Source organism: Alligator sinensis, unplaced genomic scaffold (assembly GCF_000455745.1).
Source record: "Alligator sinensis unplaced genomic scaffold, ASM45574v1 scaffold52_1, whole genome shotgun sequence".
Taxonomy (NCBI): Eukaryota; Metazoa; Chordata; order Crocodylia; family Alligatoridae; genus Alligator; species Alligator sinensis.
In genome coordinates this window covers 1,961,773-1,984,827 of record NW_005842152.1, presented here as the reverse complement: position 1 = coordinate 1,984,827, position 23,055 = coordinate 1,961,773, and the positions used below count along the sequence as shown (strand labels likewise).

The 23,055-nt window shown below is 41.6% G+C and overlaps 1 protein-coding gene across 9 annotated transcripts in view; it reads left to right on the top strand.

Moving 5' to 3' along the window:
* Positions 1 to 23,055, top strand: part of ARHGEF10 (Rho guanine nucleotide exchange factor 10) — a 197,201-nt gene that overhangs the window by 68,205 nt on the left and 105,941 nt on the right. For 6 of the 9 annotated variants that reach the window (XR_003094503.1, XM_025206351.1, XM_025206348.1 and 3 more), the window contains 7 exons: positions 2,535 to 2,698; positions 10,201 to 10,317; positions 12,002 to 12,140; positions 16,945 to 17,057; positions 21,990 to 22,067; positions 22,239 to 22,418; positions 22,902 to 23,018. Coding sequence is in view for 8 of the 9 variants with exons in the window: in XM_025206351.1 (XP_025062136.1) it covers positions 2,535 to 2,698; positions 10,201 to 10,317; positions 12,002 to 12,140; positions 16,945 to 17,057; positions 21,990 to 22,067; positions 22,239 to 22,418; positions 22,902 to 23,018 (908 nt within the window). In the remaining variant the exon portion in view is untranslated. The remainder of the gene's footprint in view (positions 1 to 2,534; positions 2,699 to 10,200; positions 10,318 to 12,001; positions 12,141 to 16,944; positions 17,058 to 21,989; positions 22,068 to 22,238; positions 22,419 to 22,901; positions 23,019 to 23,055) is intronic. The other 3 variants (XM_025206346.1, XM_025206347.1, XM_025206349.1) reach the window with 3 other exon arrangements.

Sequence of the window (23,055 nt, the reverse complement as noted above, 5' to 3'; positions counted from 1 at the left end):
CTAATGCGCATTTTGCCTCTTATACAACTGCAACCTGTAACAGTATAGAAATGTTTTTTTAGCTTTAGACTAGCCTAACACTTTTACTAAAAGGCATGGGGGGAGGGAGGCAGAGGGGGTCAGCTCTTGGAATAGTGAAGAGGTAGAGAAAGGAATTAACTCATTTATATAATTTCTTCTCTGGATCTGTCTTTGATTGTTACCCACAAATCAGATTTTGATTAGAACTTTGCTGCTGCTGAATGAGTTGGCTCCTATGAAATCAGCATCCAACTTCTTTGTTACATCCGATTCTCAAATGTTATGGGTATTTTATCTGGATTGATTCCAACTCTGACTGTGATTCAGGAAAGCATTTTTAAGGAAGGCATGTTATTAATGTTAAATATGTTTAAATACTTTCAAAGCCTTTATTCTTAATGTTTTTTGAGGACATTTGATAACAATGTCTTGCATCTTTCTTGATTGTTTTCTTTACTGGGAAATCCTGAGCTAGTCTGCATTTCCTATAGAGTACCAAGGAGCATTTATAGATATGCTCAGGGTTGAGGCATACCTCCTGAATTTAACAAGCAAAAGCCTCTTCTGTGCTAATGTGTGGGTAGGCAGACCCACTGAATTCACTGGAACTTAGCTTCAGAGCCAAGATCCACTTGTACTGATGTCATTGCAGAACTGGAACTCATAGATGCTTCTTATAAGTGCTCTCTCAGTCATAGTGGGAGTTTCATGTGTGGCTTGTGTAAAGAACCTCACTCTAATACACAGACCCTATCTAGATTTAGGATTTGGGATCTGCTGTCATTTATTTTTGCAATGTTTGATTTTTTTTTTTTTTTTTTTTTTTTTATTCCTACTGGACAGTGTCATGGAGAAATGTGTTTAAAAAAAAGCTTGGTATTTAAAAAATAAATGCAAAGACCAGAACACAAGCTTCAGTATTTAAAGGAGTTTGCTTTTTGTTAATATAAATGCTTTTCAGTTATATTGATGTTACAAAATTATTACTGGTCCAGATTTAGTTTTAACATAAAAGAAACTTTGGACTATACAGAAAGGTTAAAAGTCTGTTTTTTTTTCCTATTATTTTTAAAAATTTAAATATAGTAAAAGTAGTGTTCTTTTATGTAAATTGCGCATAAAAGAAAATTGCGCATAAACAAAAAAAATTTCCAAAAGGTAGGTCTTGTATGTTGAGAATTACTATAGAGCGGCTCTAAATGCAAAGTTATATTGTCCTGATAATAGAGATTTATAAGGGAAGAGCATATATACCACTACCTGAAGTGTAATTGGATAAATGATGTCATTTATAATCATGAAAACATCTGCCTGCTCTCTGCTGATTGCTTGGCAACAAAATATATTCATTTCATTTAGAATTAGTTTGTCAAACCTGGTGCTTTTGTCAGCCAAAACACCAGTCTAGGTAGAAATGAAATCTAGCAGGCAGAAATGAATGCAGACATTTAGGGCTCCTATACACTAGACAGACCTCTGCTCCAAAGCGTGATAATTAGCACACGGAGAAAACTTGATTAATCAAGTCTGCTGGAGTGTGCTAATGAGCATGCTCCAGCAGCCTCCACATCACATGCATTCAGCATCCCCATGTTTTAAAATGGTGGCAGGGGCACTTTAACTGAAGCTTGTCCAACAAGCTTTAATTAAAGCGGCCTTGCCACCATTTTGAAGCACAGGATGCTGAATACATACGATGCTGTGGGCACTTTAATTAGAGTGGCTCTCAGAGCCTCTCTAATTAAAGCACCCCCCCTTCACTCCGGAGCACGTGTATAGATGCCCTTAAAGTGTCTCCAAGTGTCCCACACAATTATATATAACAACTTTTTCAATAAGCAATTTTGGAAACCTTTTCATTCAGCCCTAGCTTTCAGCTCTAGTGGTTTGATTTGAGTTACTTGGACAGTGACATGAAAAAGGGTTAATGATTTGAGCTCTTATTGTACTTACTGAGTCCTTAACTACTCTTAGTGAGCTCTTGAGTTTATGTCAGATGATACTTGAATTTTTTTTGACAGAATCTAATTATTGAGTGCAAGTGTCATTAAGAAAATTATTAGATCATAACATAACCATTTTGGAGCATGGGCCCTACTATACTTTAGCTACTTCTTATTGCTTAAAATGATAGTTTGACTCTTGTATGTATAAAGTCTGTCCCCTAACTAAATGCATTTCAAATAAATCATATAGGGTTAAATCCTGTTTTACCACCTGCAAACAAGCCAGGAAGGATAGCAAAGTAGTGGCATACTCTTCTTTGAAAGGGTCATCCTTAGGAGGCAAGATTTATGCCCAGTGTATTAGCTAGGTATACTGCTTCATACAGTTGGCCACATCAGAGAAAGATCTGCCTGGTTGCTTGAGAGCTGTGAATGGTCTTGCTACATTGCACTAGCTCTGGTCTGTAATACGCAGTGAACAAGATCTTTGGAATTAAATAGGAACTTATTAGTAGTGTAATTAAAATATTGTATATTCTTTTGTATTTTGGTGTTAAATGCATGTAGAGGAAATGATTTATGATGATGTTGAGAATGGTGACGATGGTGGAAACAGCTCTCTAGACTATGGATGGAGTTCGAGTGAGTTTGAAAGCTATGAAGAACAAAGTGACTCCGAGTGTAAGAATGGAGTTCCCAGCTCCTTTTTGCGAGGCAACCACAAGAGACATGTATGTAACCCACAGCAGTTCTTTTCCTTACTCCATGTTTCTGATTACCTTTCTGTTCAGCTTTATCTGTCCCCATATGTGTCCCCATGCCTTCTCGTGAACCTAGTTTCCAAATTCCAAAACTTTTTTTTAATAAAATGAGCCACAAAACAATAAGGGAATTAGCACTGAAGACAATATGTAACAGGATAAAGAACTAATGAAAACATTAAAAGAGGAATCAAGTCTGCAGACTGGAAAGAAAATTGATTGTTTTCTTGTGGTGGGCTGTTCCTGATCTTTTTCTATCCCCGCAGCTGCTGACATATGGCAAGCAGCAAATGAATATGGACAACAGTCTGAAGAATATAAGTGGGTGGCTGAGGTGGCATTTGTGATTTTCATTAACAAGTTTGCAGAATTCATAAAACTAGCAAGTCTGCAAGCATTTTCCCTTCCTGTTAGGATTTTAAACCCTTATCTGTATATAATACATTTGTTGTTCAGAGGTCATTTGAGCTTTAAAATCCCCAAGGATTTTTTTTTTTTTTTTTTTGAAGCTGCCATGTATTAGGGATCTAAGATTCATCCAGAAGAGAGCCAGGTGGCTGGTCTGTATATAATATGTGTAGGTCCTGATCTTTTGGGCTGATACCTTTGTTCTCCATTGAGCCTAGAGGCAGTCAAGGGTGACTTCAGTATCTGTAGTTAGGTTAGAGCACCTTCAGGGCTTCTGCTGGTAGTTGTTCTCTAGGACGTGTTTCAGAGCCAAGATTCAGCAGCAGAGCACTCCAGCAGTTTCTGGCCAGGTGGTCAGAAGGGAAGAGTATAGACCCAGAACTGAGGGCAGCTTGACAGAGATGCACAAATGGGATATGTTGTTGACTGAGAATTTAGTCTACGCATCTTGTCTGTATGTTTGTAGCAAGTTCTCTCTCCATTACTCTGCTGTTTTTCCTTCCTGCTGTGGCTCTGGTTGTTATTTACTTAAATTTTAAATAGTTTTGCTTTGATTCTGCCTTTCCGCTGCTCATTTTCTTACATCATCATCTTCAAACTCTATTGTACTGTACTTTCAAAGAAAATGTTCACAAGAATTCAAAATTAGGGAAGTAAAAATTACTCACCCAGGAGAAGATAACCTCTCCCCCCACCCCATTATAAAACACCATCATCCTACAGAACCTGTATTTTGAATTGTACTACTTTCTTGACTCAGCATAAATAAAAGCTTTACTCTCCATTTCCCTTCACCATCCATCACCCCCCAAACACTCTGCCTGTAGAATTCCTTCCACACGTGTTCAGGAAGCAAAGATGGAGTAGTTAACAGGAGGACTATTTAATAAACAGATTTCTCGTTAAGTGCTCTTTGTTTTTTTTCCCTAAACTGAAACAAGCTTAAGCAATTAGCCTTTTACAATCAGGTCACAAAAGCATTGGATGCAGGTGTTGCCGTGGATGTAGTCTTTCTGGACTTCAGCAAGGCCTTTGACACTGTCTCCCACCCCATCCTCATTAAAAAACTAGGTGACTGTGGCATCGATGCCTACACAGTCAGATGGATTGCAAATTGGCTGAAGGGTCGTACTCAGGGGGGGGGTGGACGGGTCATATTTGACCTGGGGGGAAGTGGGCAGCGGAGTCCTCCAGGGCTCGGACCTTGGGCCCGCACAGTTCAATTTCTTTATCAGCAATTTGGACAACGGGTTAAAAGCAACCTGTTCAAATTTGCTGATGATACCAAAATTTGGGGTGAGGTGGGCATGCTAGTAGGGAGGGAAAGACTGCAGAAAGACCTGGATAGGTTGCAAGGGTGGGCTAACAAAAACAGGATGTGTTTCAGTACTGACAAGTGCAGGGTGCTGCACTTGGGCATTAGTAACCAGCAGCACACTTATAAGATGGGAAACTCCCTTCCTGAGAGCATGGAGGCAGAAAGGGATCTTGGAGTCATCTTGGATCTCATGTTCATCATTGACTCCCAAGATGAACATGATTTGACAATGCAAGGTCACGGTCAGCAGGGCTAACTGGACCCTATCATACATCCACAGGTGCATCTCAAGTAGGGCCAAGGAGGTGATCCTCCCCCTCTACGTGACACTGGTCAGGCCACAGCTGGAGTACTGTGTCCAGTTCTGGGCACCCTGCTTCAAGAGGGATGTGGACAACATTGAGAGGGTCCAGAGGAGGGCCACCCACATGATCTGGGGACAGCAGGTCAGACCCTACAATGAGAGGCTACGGGACCTGAACCTGTTCAGCCTTCATAAGAGAAGGCTGAGGGGGGACCTGGTGACCATCTATAAACTCACTAGGGGGGACCAGAAGGGTTTGGGGGAGACCTTGTTTCCCCTAGCGCCCGCCGGGATAACAAGGAATAACGGCCACAAGTTGTTGGAGAGTAGGTTCAGATTAGACATCCATAGGAACTACTTCACAGTTAGGGGGGCTAGGATCTGGAACCATCTTCCAAGGGAAGTGGTGCTGGCTCCTACCCTGGGGGGCTTTAAGAAGCGGCTCGATGCCTACCTGGCTGGGGTCATTTGAGCCCAGTTTTCCTCCTGCCCAGGCAGGGGGTCAGACTTGAAGATCTACAAGGTCCCTTCTGACCTGACTTCTGTGAGTCTATGAATAATAACTGAAGCGTTCCTGAACCAGGATGGATATTTTTATGTTGAAGTTAAGAAATGCTCTGCCAGTGGGTATATGTATCTTTAAGTAACAGGATATTTTGACTCTTTCCTCCCCTTTACTGTTTTGCAGTCATACAGGGATATATACACACATGCACAGATCAAGGTTTAAAGTATTTTTCCAGTGTTGTAAATATACACTGGGTTTGAGTGTGAAAGGGGTGAACAGCTATCAGGAGTGGAGAAAGTAAAAGCTTCTGCTGGGGTAGAAGCCTGAGAGAGGTTGACTTGGGAGGAGTAAACCTGATTAGAAGCCAGAAACAACCTGATTCCTGGTTAGGAACTGGCATGAAACCATGCTTCCCAGTCTTGAAGTAAGCAGTCCAGAGGAGTGTGCATTAGGATGAAGGAACAGGAGGAACTGAGTAGTCTGCTGGGAATGGAGGGAACTGGACAAGTGGTATGGGGACAGGAAGTGGCAAAGAAACAATAAAGAGAAATAGAAAAGAGAGAGGCTGAGGAGGACAGGAAAAAATGGGCTTTTTAATTGCTTAACAATATAGAGAAACAAGGATTTCTTTGGGTGATAACTTTTATTGCACCAGCTGTGTTGCCACTGCGTAGTCTGGCTTCTTTTATTTTTACATGGTGAATTTTCCATAGACAGCAGTCGATTTTAATATCTTTCATGCCTTGCATATTACAGTACTATATGAGGGATATTGTAGGCACCTGATGGTCCAGAAATTCAATGGAAAATTGGAAAACTATACCTGCTTTCCATGGAAAATCCACAACCTAAAATATAACTTCTGGACCATCAGGTACCTGTAGGGCTAGGGATAGAAATTACACATAAACTGGTGTAAGGGATCAGAAACCAGTTTAAATATGTAACACAACAGAAATTCAGTGCACATAAACTGCTTTCAAGATGGTCAAAACCAGCTTAAGATAAACCTAGATGGATGTAATATCAGACGCAACTGATTTAGCTTAACTTGGTTTATTGAATTTTTGTCCCAGAATCCCTCCAGATTCAAGCTAACTCAGTCCCCCGGCATCCCACAATGCTTTGTAGCTCCCATGCAAACTCCCCCTCACAGGGTGGGCAGGTTAGCCTTGGCCCAATCTGCCTGCTCCAGCTGAGCAGGGAGGCATTCTCTAGTGCCCCGGGCTTCTGGCATGTGGCTGCATTTCTGGAATCAAAAGTGAATGGCTGTTCACTTGTTTATTGCTTCAGTCTATATAGCTTAGATTAACCTGCAAAGACTGAATCAATTTAGCTTGGGCTTTTTGACTGTGTACTTAACAGATGTGTGGGGAGGCTTTTCTGACATTTGTGATGGGCCGGCATCAGAAATGATGCTCAGGGGCAATCAGCATGGATTTATTAGGGGGAGATCATGTCAGACCAACCTGATCGCCTTTTATGATCAGGTCACAAAGGCCATGGACGCAGGTGTCACGGTGGATGTAGTCTTTCTGGACTTCAGCAAGGCCTTTGACACCGTCTCTCACCCCATCCTAATTAATAAACTAGGCAACTGTGGCATAGATGCCTACACCGTCAGATGGATTGCAGATTGGCTGAAGGGTCGCACTCAGAGGGTAGTGGTGGATGGATCATACTCGACTTGGGGGGAGGTGGGTAGTGGAGTCCCCCAGGGCTCGGTCCTGGGGCCTGCGCTGTTCAATTTCTTCATCAGCGATCTTGATGTTGGGGTGGAAAGCAACCTGTTTAAATTCGCTGATGACACCAAAATTTGGGGGGAGGTGAGCACGCTAGCAGGGAGAGAGAGATTGCAGAAGGATCTGGATAGGTTACAGGGGTGGGCAAACAGGAACAGGATGTGTTTCAATACGGACAAGTGCAGGGTGCTGCACTTGGGTAGTAGGAACCAGCAGCACACTTATACGATGGGGAGCTCCCTACTTGAGAGCACGGAGGCGGAAAGGGATCTTGGTGTCATTATTGACTCCAAGATGAACATGGGCCGACAATGCGAGGTCATGGTTGGCAGGGCTAACCGGACCTTGTCGTGCATCCACAGGTGCATCTCGAGTAGAGCCAGGGAGGTGATCCTCCCCCTCTATGCGACGCTGGTCAGGCCGCAGCTGGAGTATTGTGTCCAGTTCTGTGCGCCCCATTTCAGGAGGGATGTGGACAACATGGAGAGGGTCCAGAGGAGGGCCACCCGCATGATCCGGGGACAACAGGGCAGACCCTACAGTGAGAGACTGCGGGACTTGAACCTATTCAGCCTCCACAAGAGAAGGCTGAGGGGGGACCTGGTGACCGTCTATAAACTCACTAGGGGGAACCAGAAGGGTTTGGGGGAGACGCTGTTTCCCCTAGCCCCCGCTGGCATAACAAGGAGTAATGGGCACAAGTTGATGGAGAGGAGGTACAGATTGGACATCCGAAAAAACTACTTCACAGTTAGGGCGGCTAGGAGCTGGAACCAACTTCCAAGGGAGGTGGTGCTGGCCCCTACCCTGGGGATCTTTAAGAAGAGGCTGGATACTTACCTGGCTGGACTCATTTGAGTCCCGTTTTTGTTTTTAGGGTTTGTTTGTTTGGTTTTTTTGGGTTGTTCTCCCGCCCTGGCGGGGGGGCGGGCTAGAAGATCTATTAGGTCCCTTCCGACCCTAAAACTATGAAACTATGACATGCTGTAATTATAGCGTATTGGAGCAGATTCAATTAACTGAGTTTGCTGGAGCGTGCCAATTAGCACGCTCCAGCAGCCTCTACATCAGTGTCCCTGGGCTTCAGAATAGTGACAGGGGTGCTTTAACTAAAGCTCATTCAGTGCCACCATTTTTAAGGGCAGGGATGCTGATACGTGAGACACTGGGCTCTTTAATTAGAGCGGCTCTTGGATCTGCTCTAATTAAAGAGGCCCCCTTCCCAGCCCTGGAGCATGTGTAAAAATGCCCATCATGGCTACAATATCACTCTTACACTATCATAACAGTGTAGCTATACTCTTTAAGTGCTTAGGTCTTTAATATGGCTGCATGCCTCACTCACATTTCATTTACTAGCCATTTCACTCGCATTCATCTATTTATAAATCTCTGCCCCACTTGATTCCTCATCACTCCTGTTACCTTGCTATTGCCTGGGGTGGGGAAGAAAGTAACTTTGCTTTGATGTGTATTGTAATACTGTCAGAATACTTTCCCTTCTGTGGTCCTTATATGCCTGCAGGGGAGAAGGGTCCTTAATTATCCATTTTTAAGACTGCGCCCATTGGGATGTCTGAACTACAACTTTGGTGTTAGACGTTGGGTGAGAATCAATTACGGCACACTGTCAACCTTGTGTTTTTTTAATGTTTTTTTTTCCCTGGGGATGGGGACAGATGTTGGAGCACTTGCAAAATAAAGCACCTAGGCTGCTTACAAACGTAAAAAAAATAAATTAAAAAATGGAGCTTTACTTTAAGCTCCATGTGCCCCTATGCTAAGTCCAGCACATACCTGGAAGAGGCATCACAGTAGTTGGACCCAGCTTGCCCAACCTCTGTATAGATCTGATGCTTCAGCAAGGCTTTTTTGATGTTGAATGCAAAAAAGCCCCACTGAAGTGTGTGATCTATATAGACGCTGCAGAGCCAGGTCAAACTAATGCGTTGCCTCTTCAGTAAAGCATGGGTTTTTTTTTTTTTTTTTTTTTTTTCCATGTCTGTTGACAGTCCTGTAGTTCATGAGTTATGCTGGTGTAGGGCTAGAGTAATTCTAATGGTCCCAATCACATCTTGGACTATAATGGTATAGCTGAGAGCTAAATTGGCTCTTTTTACAACTTGGTGGGTATTTTTTTTTTTTTTTATTACATTGATTCTGTTCTAGCAATACTAGAGATGTTGGTCTGTGATGCTTTCCACTGGATTTTTCACTGTGTGGTGCATTGAATGATTTCTTTCATATGTCCTTTCATATGAGGTTCTCAAAGTGCTTCACAAATATTGATTCATAAGCCTCATAGCACCCCAGGTTGCATTGTCACCATCACAAATGGGGATATTTTTGCACCAAATGATTCTGAAGCTTTCCCAAGGTCATACAGTGAATCTGTGGTAGAGGTGGGAACCATATATATGTCAGGAATCAGTCATTAGAAGTACTCCTTCCCTAGCAGACCATCCTTACTATTGCTTTGCTTATAAATACATTTTAAAAAAGGATGCACAGTAATTTTGATGAGCTTGAAACAACTCCTACTTCATACTGAAGGAAGCCCCCTTCCTAAGTAAAGCACTTGCTGATGGACTGCGTAGTGCCCATGCAGCTCACTACAGTAAATGCAGTGATGCAGAGACACCCAGCTAGAAAGTCAAGTCACCATGTGGGTGGTCTCCTAATTTTGGGCTTGGCAACTTTTTACTAAGGGAGGGTTGCCTCTTGCAACTTAGGCATTGCCATGGGTAGTCGGTCCCTGGCTGCCACTCCAGCCACCTGTGTTCCTTTTCTCCCCCTCCACTTCTCTCAAATCCTTGTGGTGAGCAAGGATTTGGAGCGGCTAATTTGACAGTGATAGTGAGCCCAGGCTATAGTGGGGTTGAGGGGGTATGTAAGAATAGCCTTCCTGTGCAGAGCTCAGATGGCTGGAGTGGCAGCTGGGATCAGGTGGTTGTTGGCAAAATGCGGGCTGGATTAGCCAGAAGCAGGGAATCAGCCAGTTGTCCTTAAAACACAAGCCAGATCATACTTTTACAGGCTGGATCCAGCTAGTGGCCCATAGGTTGACATCCTCTCTGCGGTCTAGATGATGACAGGGAGACTGACCAGCATGCATAATACTGTTCGAGTACTTCAGTGTTAAGTTTGCACTACAGGCTTTTTGAAAAGATTGTATCTTTTTATACACTATAGCTTTCTCATGACCTAACCCGTTTAAAGGAGCACTATGAGAAAAAGATGAAAGATTTGATGGCAAACACTGTGGGAGCAGTAGAGATTCAGCAACTAAAGCAAAAACATGAGCTGAAGGTAGTGTAGTTAATTTTTGTAACAAGCTACATATTAAATTATTGTTTTTCAAGCACGGACAATGTTATCTTTCTTTTTAAACAGAAGGTTGAATAGAAAAAATAGACAATAACTTTCTATCTAATTATTTCTGTGTGTGCTGGATTATTGTACAGTTTGTCTTAAAAAGAACATTGTCAAGGACTTTTATAGTGCCTGTTCTCTGGAACACTTTTCAGAGTATCAAATAAGACATTATCTTTCCTTAATGACTGAGGCATCTTCCATTCTGACTCATTACTGCAGACCCTGGTGAAGCCCCATTTGACATCCATGAGATCAACCTGGGCATAAGGGTCTGCCTGCACTGATCAGATTTCAGGATCAAGTGTCTTGAATAGAGCCAGAAAGGTTGTTTTTTTTTGTTTGTTTGTTTGTTTTTTTTATAACAGCTTGAGCTTAAATACTGAAATTGCCTTATCTCAGCAAGATACCTTTTTGTTTGTGCCCTAGTTTAATTTATGTTGTCAGCACAGTTCTGACAGCAGCACTAATTTTTTGCTGTGGCTGCATTTAGTAAAGGGAGGGCACGGAGTCGGCTTTCTTTTTTCTTTTTAATGGAATATGACTAGCGCAGGGGTTGTCAGCAGGGGGTATGTGTACCCCTGGGGGAACTTGGACCGATCCTAGGGGATACGCATGGGTGAGCAGGGACAGAGCGCTGCTGCATCCCAGGAGCAGTGCTGGGGCGAGGTGAGGGTAGCGGCGCCTCTCTGCGGTGTGGGAAAGCCTGCACGCGGTGGCTGATGCTACCACACACCAGTCCGGTGAGCTTTCCCACCCCACCCCCCCACTAGCCCTGCTCCTGGCAGGTGGTGGCACTCCATCCCTGCCCACCCACATGCTGTCCCCACCTCCCTGCTCCATGTCTGGCCATGCACTGCCCGCTTCCCTGGCTTGGCATCTGGCCATATGCTGCCCCCCACCTCCTGGTGTTTGGTCATGCCTCTCCCACTCAGCGCCTGGCCACCAGGGGTGCTTAGACTAAAAAAGGTTGAAAACCCCTGGACTGACGAGTATGCATCTTGGGCTTACACAAATGGTGCACTTTTTATATGATGCGTAAAATATAGCATAACAGTTTTTTAAAAAAAATATAGGCCTTATTAAACTTTTCTTATTTTTAAGAGTGTTTATTGGAGAATGTAATTCATTAGAACTGTATCAAGAAGGCACTCTTCAGATCAGATTATGTATCGTATCAAATTAGCAATTTCCATTTGAAGATGAACAAGAGCCAGATATCAGGTTCCCAGCACTAACCGTGTGTGACCTGTTCCCAGCACTTACCATCCTGGATAGCTAAGTATTATATTAAGCTTAAGTCCTGAGATTTTACGCTGACTCAAAAGGTTTAAGTTTTTGTAGAATTTCTGCCGTCTCAGATTTGCTTCCAAAATAGATCCAGAAAACTGACATTCTTACTAGGATTTTATTCCCCCCACCCCCAAAAAAAGGCGGAGGAAAAAAGCTCATATTTAAGGTCCAACCTCTGTTACTAGATACTAGATTACTGTGTTCTCTAAGACGATGGCCATATTCAGCCCTGAATTACTTGACAATGTTCTTTAAAGATTAATGTTTTTAAAGCAGCATTCTGCTACAGTATGTTCTGTTTTACTTTTATTATTCACTGAATGTGTAGAATGTATTTTTTGCTCTTTTGCAGATGCAAAAACTCATGAGGGCTGCTAGAGAAGGTACCAAAGATGGACTTGAAAAGACTAAAGCAGCTGTGAAGAAGGGTCGTTCATTCATTAGGACCAAATCCTTTATTTCTCAAGGTGTGTACTGAATGGGTTTTATTAAAGTTACTCTTTAAAAGTTGATTGTTAGGTGACTGTATGATATGCTCTAGCTCTGGATGTAGCTGGGATGCACCTTTGAGAGACGGTTCCAGGGTGCTTCCCCACCTTGCCTATTCCATAGAATGGGTAAGCCTGTATGGTCAAATACTCTTGCATCATAAGTATTGCAGACAACAAATTGTTTGTAAAACAGTCTTTTAAAAAGGATATATTATAAAAAAAACAAAAAACAAGAGCAAGCATAAGAAATCAGAATAAACAAACAAAATACCGGAAGAGTAACCTGTAGACCTTAAATCCAAGGATGCAGTCCTTAGCCAGCTTCCGCAGGTTCAAAAGCAATTTCTCCCTCTGACCTCGTTGTCAGAGCTTTCTGCAGTTTCTCCTGTCAGCTTCTTTACTCAGCCTAAGGGACTCCTGTACGTTGAAACACTAAAGACAAATCTGTGTTCTCAAAACATACTTAAGTACAGCTACCTCTTTGGCTATTCACGTAAGTCACCTATTGGATTCCAAGCTGGGGAGCTCATGTTATGCCAGTAACTTCCTGCTCTGCAGAAGTGTGCATTTTCCAGACAAAAAAAACAAAAAACAAAAAAACAAAAACAAAAAAACCAGGAACATTTTGTAAAGACCAGGAGGACATGTTCACCCTTTCAGACATGGAAATTCAGTAATCCAATATTCTGTCTTCCCTCCCACCAATAGTTTGACTAACTAGATTTCAAACTTCTTTTAAAATGTAATTTTAAGGGATACAATAAACAACTCAAGTCAAAAGTTAATTCTAAGCCACTTATTGTTTTTCATCTCAGTGCCAAGAAACTCATTGTTTAATATGTGAAAGTAATTATTATATTGTGCAGTTCTGACCCTATTGTAACATATAAGAAATACATTTTATATTGGATACCACAAGGCACAAGAGCAATAAGCCAAAATAGAGCTTGATATTACCTTTACATAGAGACTACATGTCATATTAGTAAAACAAGCTCAAGAAATCATGTAAGACACTCTGCAAAACACCAGGTTGTATCAGGTGTCTTAGCCTGTTGCTTATTACCAATAGGGTTGTGGGTATATGAAATCAAATTTGTGTTGAAAGCATACTTGACAGTTTGGGGTCTAGCAGATCTATGATTGTTTTAAGATTTTGGATGTAACCATGAGAACCTAGGAAATCCTGGAATACTGAGATAGGCTTTTGGAATATAAAACTTCCATAGCCATGACAATTTTTTTTTTTTTTTTTTTTTTTTTTTTTAAAACATGGAGCAGTGACACCTCAATGTTCATATGCTGTAGGGCCAATGGTAACATGGGAATTATGGTAAAGGACTGTTTTCCCACTTCTATCCTTCTAGAAACTCCAGAATGTCAGTCAGCTGCTGAAGAAACTGAAAAAATCTACACCTTAAACTAGCTGTTATGCCTTAAATTCTCTGTGCAACTGCAGGCACTGAGGACTCTTAAATAATCAGCAATAGCCCTTGATGTTTTTTGTATTAAACACAGAAGTAAACTGTCTCACCTCATTGTTTGATAATTTGATGAAAGCTGACTTTCATTGTATTGGATGGTGAGAGAGAAACACTGAAGTCTTGCAGTACCACTACCATCCAAGATGTAACAAGCCAGTACTGGGACGGCAGATTGATTCTTTACTTTAGTAAGGCTTTTGATACAGTCTACCACAACATTCTCCCAAGCAAGCTAAGGAAGTACAGGTTGGATGAATGAACTTTAACACAGATGGAAAACTAGCTGGATCATCAGGCTCAGAGGGTAGTAGTCAATGGCTTGATGTCTAGTTGTCAGCCAGGATCAAGTGGAGTGCCCCATGGGTCAATCATGGGGCTGGTTTTATTCAGTGTTTTCACCAGTAACCTGGAAGATGGAGTGTACCCTCAGCAAGTTTGTAGATGACACCAAGCTGAGGGGAGTAGTAGACATGCTGGAGGGTAGGGCTGGGATTCAAAGTGAACTTGACAAATTGGAGAATTAGACCAAAAGAAATCTCATGAGGTTCAATAAAGAGAAATGCAAAGTCTTGCACTTTGGATGGAACAACCCTATATACCAGTACAGGCTGGGGACTGACTGGCTAAGCAGCAGTTCTGCAGAAAAGGACCTGGAGGTTACAGTGGACACTAAGCTGAATATGAGCAAACAGCCCTTGTTGTGAAGAAGGCTAACAGCATACCACACTGCATTGGTAGGAGTGTTTTCATCAGATCAAGGGAAGTGATTTTTTTTCCCTTCTCTTCAGCACTGGTGAGGCCACATCTAGAGTACTGTGTTCAGTTATGGGCCCCCCACTACAGAAAGGATGTAGACAAATTGGAGAGTCCAGCAGAGGGCATCAGAAATGGTTAGGGGGTGGGGGCACATGACTTACGAGAAGAGGCTGAGGGAACCTGGGTTTATTTAGTCTGGAGAAGAGAAGACTGAGAGGAGATTTAATAGTAGTCTTCAGTTATCTGATACGTGGTTCCAAAGAGGATGGAGCAGATTGTTCTCAGTAATAGTAGATAACAAGGACTCTGCTTCAACAAGGGAGGTTTAGGTTAGATATTAGGAAAAAACTCTCTCACTAGGAGGGTAATAAAACACTGGAACAGGTTACACAGAGAGATCTCTACCCTTGGAGGTTTCTAAGACCTGGCTAGTCAAAGCCCTGGCTGGGGTGATCTACTTGGAGCTGGTCCTGCTTTGAGTAGGTGGTTGGACTAGATGACCGGAGATCCCTTCCAACCCGCATTTTCTATGATTCTGCAAGGGGGAAGAGGGGAATCTCTTGTGCCATTTGAGGGTGTGTTGAGCAGTCATTTGAACACTGATTTTCAATGGTAAAGAAAACACTGAGCTGGAGATGCAGTCTGTGGAGGAAAGGTGCAGGGTTTGGATGTGGGTGATATGAGAGTGGAGCAACTACCTTTAGGCAGTGCCAAGGGCTCATGCCCCTCTCGCCCACCCATTGTTATGCTACTGACCATTACATCTTAGAGGAAAACTTAGGATCTTTGAGGGAAACTAACAGAGACAAAGACAAAGCTGTACTCGGCAGCAGACCATCAAGATATATTTTGGAACGGGAATATCTTCATGAATTCAAGTGTATCCTTATCCAGAGTAAGTTCTGGGAGCTAGTCTGTCGCATCACTCAAGGTGCCAGAAAAGAATTGTTACAGTTGCAAGGAAGGAAAGACTGATGTAGACACGGTAGTGTCCTTGTGTGGACACTAAATGGTTCCTGAACATTGGCATTTCAGTACTATCGCAATGGCAGAGGACATGCACAAGCTTCCTTGCTTATAAAAGTAAAACTTTGCTCTGCATCCATATTTATTGGAAAGAAAGATTTGCTATTTGGCCTTTGTCAGGATATCTTGAATACATTGTACTTGGATCTCTTAGGGCTATGTTAGCTCTGTACTAGGGCATTCCCATGTGTGGACTGTTTGAGGCCTCAGTCTGCTACCTAGTCAGCAGGGAACTGGTAAAGAATTGACTGGTTTTTCAGATTCCTTACGTGTTTACATAGATCTCATTATCTAAAATACTTTAAGAATTTGCTTTTTCTAAGACCTCCTTGCTTATACTTTGCTTTCTGTACCATTGCTTTACTAATACCTGTCTGTATACTGCCACCTATCACTGTATTTTCTAAGTGCTTCTTACATAAAATCAGTAGTAATAGCAAAGCATATAGGGAGTTTCAGCCTTCTTCCATTTTAAGAGCGGGGAAAAAATTGCTAGAATTCTGTTTTGGTTAGTTGATTTACTTAGGTTTATTTATTTCCTGGAACTGTGGTAGAAAGTATTTTTCTGAAGAGGGAGATTTTAAAGCATTTTTAAAAGGTTCAGATGGTAGATTCACTAAATTTCCTGGAAGTTTGTTGCATAACTGGATCCTCTTGAGCCAGACCTGCTCTGTTTCCAGATGTTATATGCTGTATGTTGGGCTGAGAAGTAGACCTACTATTTGTACTTTTTGTTTTCCAGAATACTCTCACACTTACTATACCATTAACATGCCTCCATGGCCCCCTCTACATGTTACAGGTATCACACAATTAGCTAGTTAATTGTACAATTATCTTAAGACAAGCTACACATGCAAAGTCACTATCAAGCCATAAAAAAACTCCAACAAGCTATAAAGGTAGACCTCTAAAATGTGTACTAACTTTATAGCTGGTTGCTATTGAGCTTTAATTGGCATGTGTAGCAGGGGTGCACTGTGCCCATTTGGGACTGCAAGTCTTGCAACTGCTGGGGACTTAAGCCTGCTCTGTAGATCCTGGTAGCACCCCGCAGCTGCTGGGTCTCAGCATCCCACAGCTGCAGATGCTGGATTGCCACAGCATGCTTCCCAGTGTCTGGACCTAGCTGAGTCTTGGCAGCCACAGGGTGTGGCTGTGATCATCCCACTCTCCCAGTCATGGGGGTGCATGGCATGAGGGGGCTCCAAGCTTCGAGAGCTTGCTTCTTGCTGGTGCAGGGGGACCGCAAGATCGGGCCTCCCCTGCACTAACATTAAGGCACAATGGGATCTGATTTATGAATAGCACATAAGATTCCATTGGGCTTATACCTGCACATGTGGAGGGTGTCTGTCAGGGTAACACCACCAGCAACCCTGGTATTGTCACTGATGGAGCTGCATTTGTATATTACTGGCACCTTCCTTTTACATAGAATCATGAGTTCATGAGAGTTCAAATTATATATATTTATATACTTATATATAAACTGACACTTTAATTATTTATAGATCATAGATCACCCTGTCTGGAAGAAGATGAATTACATTTATTCATTGATGTAGACTGTATGCATACAGAAGCAATTATGACTCCTATGCCTGAAGGATTATCACAGCAACAGGTACGTGGGTTCTGGAATCTGGACTTGTGTCTGTTTCTTTCCCCCGTCACTTCAGTACTAATAGTATTCAGTTTATTCCTTTTGGATTTGGGTTGAAATTTAAGATGAATTAGGATATGTGATAAAATATAGGAAATATTAAAAATTAAAGTTAAATTAAAATGAATAGCTTTGAATGAAATACACATGTGTGTGTCCTAAGAGTAGGGCTGGGGCAGAGGGTGGGGGGAGGGCAGGGAATTGGGGGTATGCAAAACATTGCTGTTGGATGAAGAGATATTACCAGTGCTCCTGTTTCTCCATTTTAAGTTTAGAGTATTGGCTGCACCATTGACACTTCTCCTGTTTTGGAAAAATATAGTAATTATGTGCAGCACTGTAAAAGAGAGATATTGCTATTTCTGGCTGAAATGCTCTGGCTGTTGTGTGCTATGAAGACCAGTTAAACAAAGCCTTGTAAATGAACAGACTGGTTAGAAGTATGCTTTACTATCTAAGAAAATACACTCTCTGAAATGAATAGTTTTGGAAGCCTCTTTGTTGCAAGAAAATGAGCTACTTTTGGAGATGCTAAGCACTCTTAATTCCTGTTGTAGTCCATTCCTGAGCTGGTCAGCACCATGAAAGAATGAACACCCAGCACTTAAAGTCAGAGCTAACTGGAATAACTTGTTCAAAGTTAAGCTTAATTCCTAGAAAGTCAAGAAAGTCACCAGCTGGTGGTCTAAGGCTGTGTTTTCTACTTGTAACAGAGTGTTTAATATAATAGGGCTCTGTATCTTAATCAGGACCCTTTGACACCAATACACATTATAAATATCTGTCCAGTATCATACAGTTTCACTTTAAGAAACCCAGTAGGCCTCCATCATCAACCCAAATTCTTCCTGCTTTATAAAAATAGGATGGAGATTCTCAGTACTGTTTCTGTCTTTTTAGATATCCAAATCCAACAGAATGGTCTTTATTTGTTGTAAATTATAATTGGTGTCTATGTAATACCAAGAGAAAGATATCTGTGTATACTAAAAAGTAGAATTTAAGTTCATTTTGGTGTATTTGGATGTCAGTATTACATGATCTCACCTTTTCAGTGCTTGTACAGAAAGGTTTTTACTCCATAGAAGGAAAGTGGCAAAGATGATTTCTATATTCACATCTCTATAAGCAAGTGCATAGCCCACACTGAGCTGGCTGAGGAAATTCATGCTCAATTCAGCTTGATTTGGCAGAGGAAATTTGATGAGTGACCTGAGGAATATAGAAGCAGGCAGGTGGAAGCTGGCAGTTGCACGCTGCCAGAGGAGATAAGAAACTAACAAGAAACTAATCCTTGTATAGTGGGAGCCCTTTCTCTGGAAAAAGGAGTATTAAAATTTTCTGGGGACTATCTGCTGGTGGATAAATATAAGGGGAAGTGTGGCCTCCAATTCAAAGGAACCTTTCCCCCCCTCCCCTTGTGACAAGGGAAATAAGGATAATATTAATGCCTTCAAAGTCTTGATTATGTGGATATCAAGAAGAAATTTATATGGTCCAGATGTAAATGAATGGTCCCATAACTTAAAAAAAGGAATAGTCTGGAATAAAACACTGGAAGTGTCATTAGTGAGGGGAAGTAAGGCTTGTATCATTCTTTTGGCCATTGTATTCTTTTGCTTAGGTTATTATATTCATTGTGTATCATGCATGTGTGTGTTATGGCATTTCTTTGTGAATAAAAAATGAAGCAATATATAGGCTCTTGGTAATATTCTAAGCATGTGCTAGTTATACCATGTGCAAGGGGCAAGGATTATTTTGAATTATTTCTTTTATTGGACCAACTGTATGCTTCACATTGGCTGGATACTAGTAACCAAGGCCTGAACACCTGTATAGATTTTAGAGTACACTGTAATATACCCAATTCCTGAACTTCTTCCTACATACTACAGGTGATAATCACCCTCCTCCCTTTTGATAGGTTTTGATCTCCCAGTAATCAAGTTTCTTTTCTTCTCCTAATTGTCTGTGTGCTACAGCTGAGAATTTCTTCCAATTTTTCAGCTCTCCCCACACTTCTTAGTGGGTAGAGCTGAATTGTGCTTGCTTCCCTCCTCAGACCCCATGTGTAGCATGCCTTGCATTGAAAGTTTCTCAAGCTTTATCCCAACCATACAGTTAGTCCAATAAAAGGTAACACCTAAAAAAAAAATCCTTGCCTCGTGTAGTTCCTAGACCATCACAACTACAACATCACTCCAATGCTGCTATTATACCACACTTCTCTTTGTGAATATGCAATTGTCAGCCGCTAGGTGGCACAATAGATACTGTTTAAAACTCGTTCCTGCTTGACTATGTCTATTTTATGTACAACATCCTTCTGTGAGTCTGGAAATGCAGGATGATGGAATTACTTAGTTTCAATTAGTTTTAGTTCACTAATCACAGTATTCTGTTACAGTATTTTAAGGGATAAAAGACCTAGTTCTCCCATCTTGCTATTGTAGCAAAAATGTTAGTAGAATGGATTTCTGCATTACACAAATAAAGTAGACCTGTGCATAACACAAAGAATGATGTGTAACAGGAGGGACGGCAGGGTCACCGTGCTAGCCCCTGTCGCCTCCTCTACTGTGCCAAGCTTTGGACTTGCACCCTCCTATTCTCGCCCGCCACAACTTTGATGATATCTGTGTTTTTTATAGAGAGGCTACCTCTCTTCCACTTGGCCACAGTTTTCCTGCTCCAGGTGTTCTGTATCTCTAAGCCTTAGGGGCCTTCTCTGTACACCATCCTTCTTACTAGGGCCTTCTCCATATTGCTGCCCCTCTCACTGGGGCTCTTCCTTCTGCAAGGCTGCCCCCTCTCACAGGCTCTTCTCTGGAGCTGGGGTTTGTACCCCTGAACTCTGTGCCCTCACTGGGGCTGGGGTCCTCACTCTACCATGAGTCCTCCTCCATCCCCTTATAGCCTCTCCCAACCCACCGGTGATAAACAACCTGCAACAAACACAGGCCCCTGGGCTACAAAGCAAACATAAGCATCCAGTTAAATTGTGCTCAGGCTTACCAGGGTTCTCGGTCACCCAGTGGTGACCAACTCTGCTCTGGCATCTCAGCTCCGCTTCTCTTTTCTTTCTGGCAGGGAGCTCCTTCTGCCTTGGCTGCTGGTAGGGAACCCCCTGCCTGGCCTCCTGCCTGTGGTTTATATAGGCCAGGCCCTGCCCCTTCTTTCAGCCCGCTAGGCAGGTATAACCCATTAGCCCCCTTTTGTTGCCTTAGCGACCGGCACCTGACAAGCCTTCCTGGCTTTCCTAGTAGCAGGCACCTTAGTGTCCTGCTACAATATGCAAGCAGTATTATGTCTTTTATTATACGTAGTAAAAGCTACAAAACATAGAAAGCACAATATGCTCTGGAAGAAGGTTAAATGAAAGTAATATCTCATAAAACTCATAGTTCCATCAAATTGTACATGAATGAATAAGATTTTTTTTCCTTCTTGTAAACTAATACTTTCAAGATACCTGGAACAGAACATTGACCTATTTCAATACTTTTTCACTGGTAAACTTTTGTACTTTCAAGACCCCATCAGGAGCTTTTATCCATTTAAATTAGTCTTAGTATGTTCCTAAAATTTTAAAGAGTAAAATGTGACACTTGGAGGCTGATGCTGAGAAGAGGACACCTAAGCTAAGTACATTGAGTGAAAAATCCCAAGGCTGAATTGATTCAATCTTTGCAGGTTAGTCTGAGCTGCATAGATTGAACCAATAAACAAGTGAACAGACGTTCACTTTTGATTTTGGAAATGCAGCCACATGCCTGCAGTAGAAGCAGTCTTTGGGCCAAGGCTCACCTGCCCACCCTGTGAGGAGGGGCTTGCAGGGGAGGTGCAAAGCATCATGGGATGCTGGGGGACTATGAGTTAACTAGAATCTGGAGGGGATCTGAGACAGAAGTAGAAATACCAATTTAAACCTAGATCAGTTCAGTCTGATACTGCATCTGTCCAGGTTTATCTTTAACTGATTTTGGCCATTTTAAAAGTGGCTTATGTATGCTTCTGTTCTGAACTTGTTGCGTTACAGCTTTGAACTAGTTTTGGATCATTTACACTGGTTAATGTGTAAATTCTGTTTCTAGCCCTAGGGCACAATCTTATTCCGCCTGTAAGGCACCTAAGGATTTAGGTGCCTAAGCGTGGTCCTGTTTAACCATGCCAGAGTCCCTGATACTCGTTATCATAAAGATAAAGTTCCAAAAAAGCAGTGAACTAGAGGAAGATCTATCCACTGTTTTGATTATTTTCTTCAATGACCTGAGAGGCGGAATAGGTTCACACTTACAAATATAATGGGTGAAATCGCATCTGACTCAAAACTTCTGTCCGTATATCAAGAAATGAAGGTTTCTGTTTTCACCTGTGCTTAGAATAGAAGTTTGCCATACATACATTTGAAATAGGACCCAAATATAAACTTATAACATGTGACAATCAATAAATAAAAGATATATTTAATGGTTATATAAGGCACACACTATTAAAGAGTAATTACTTTAAGATTGACAGTACATTTCCTGAATTTATGTAAGGTTACAGAATGTATTTTATTATAGTTTCACTCGGGTATTCTTGTTGAAATTTATCTCAATACAGGAGTTATTACCCTAATAACTTTATGGTTAACCCTTAATGTGATTCATTCATTGCGTCTAAGAATCTCAATTCTATTTTCCTTGTAAATATAAAGGGAACAAGGGCTAACATTTTTATCTAAGTTAAGTGATTTGTCTGGGTTAACAAAAAGAAAAGGTATCAAATACCAAATGTCTATAGGATCTCTAGCAGTTATAATAAATCATTAAGTAAGTCTTGGAAATGAGGGAGGTAGTTAGCTACTTAAAGTTTTAGATGTATTTTTTTTATATCTTTAAATAGGTTGTGAGAAGATACATTTTGGGCTCTGTGGTTGACAGTGAGAAGAATTATGTGGATGCTCTCAAAAGAATTCTAGAGGTACCTGAATATCTCTTGGCCTTTTATAGTTTGGAAAGTCATTAGCTATATTGCAAGTACCCTTGGAGAGGCATCAGATCCAGTATGTTTTCTTTTAAGTGTTAGTAAGATCTTACTAGCTTTTACTTCGTGTTAAAAGTATGTTTGTATAAATCTGCTTTCACTCTGCAGCAATATGAGAAGCCCCTATCAGAAATGGAACCAAAATTACTGAGTGAAAGGAAACTCAAAATGGTCTTTTATCGAATCAAAGAAATTCTTCAGTGCCATTCAATGTTTCAGATAGCACTGGCCAGTCGGGTGTCTGACTGGGATTCTGTTGAAATGATTGGAGATGTCTTTGTTGCTTCAGTAAGTAAATGCATGTTAATGGATACATGGGGAGAAAAACTTTAAAAGATTATTTCTCTCTCTCTCTGTCTGACTCTCCCTCTTCCTCACCCTTCCTTTACCTCTCTTCCCACCCCTCTTCCAACCAGTTTGGGTGTCCTATTATGGTTTCATGGTTATCATTGCCATTGGCTATTGTCATAGCACATGCATCCATTAGGGTAAGTCTGTGACACAAATGGACCAACAGATTTCTTCCATATGAAATTCACAACAGTTATGTCTTCAAATTGTTGGACTTAACACACTTTAAGACCTGTCTGTATGTTGCATCAGAGTTTTTTTACCCCAGTAATAAGGTCTTCATAGGTTAATGATACCTAGCCCTTCCTGTGAGCACTTTGCTTCTTACAAGACCACATCCTTAGCTGACAAAATCCATGTAAGTGTGTCTTCAGGTGGATTTCTTTTAACAACTAAGGTTTGTCTTTTTCTCCGTTTCAGTTTTCTAAATCGATGGTGCTAGATGCTTATAGTGAATATGTAAATAATTTCAGTACAGCAGTGGGGATTCTCAAGAAAACATGTGCCACTAAGCCTGCCTTTCTAGATTTTTTAAAGGTGAGTATATTGAAAAGTTTAAACCGTGGGTCAGAGG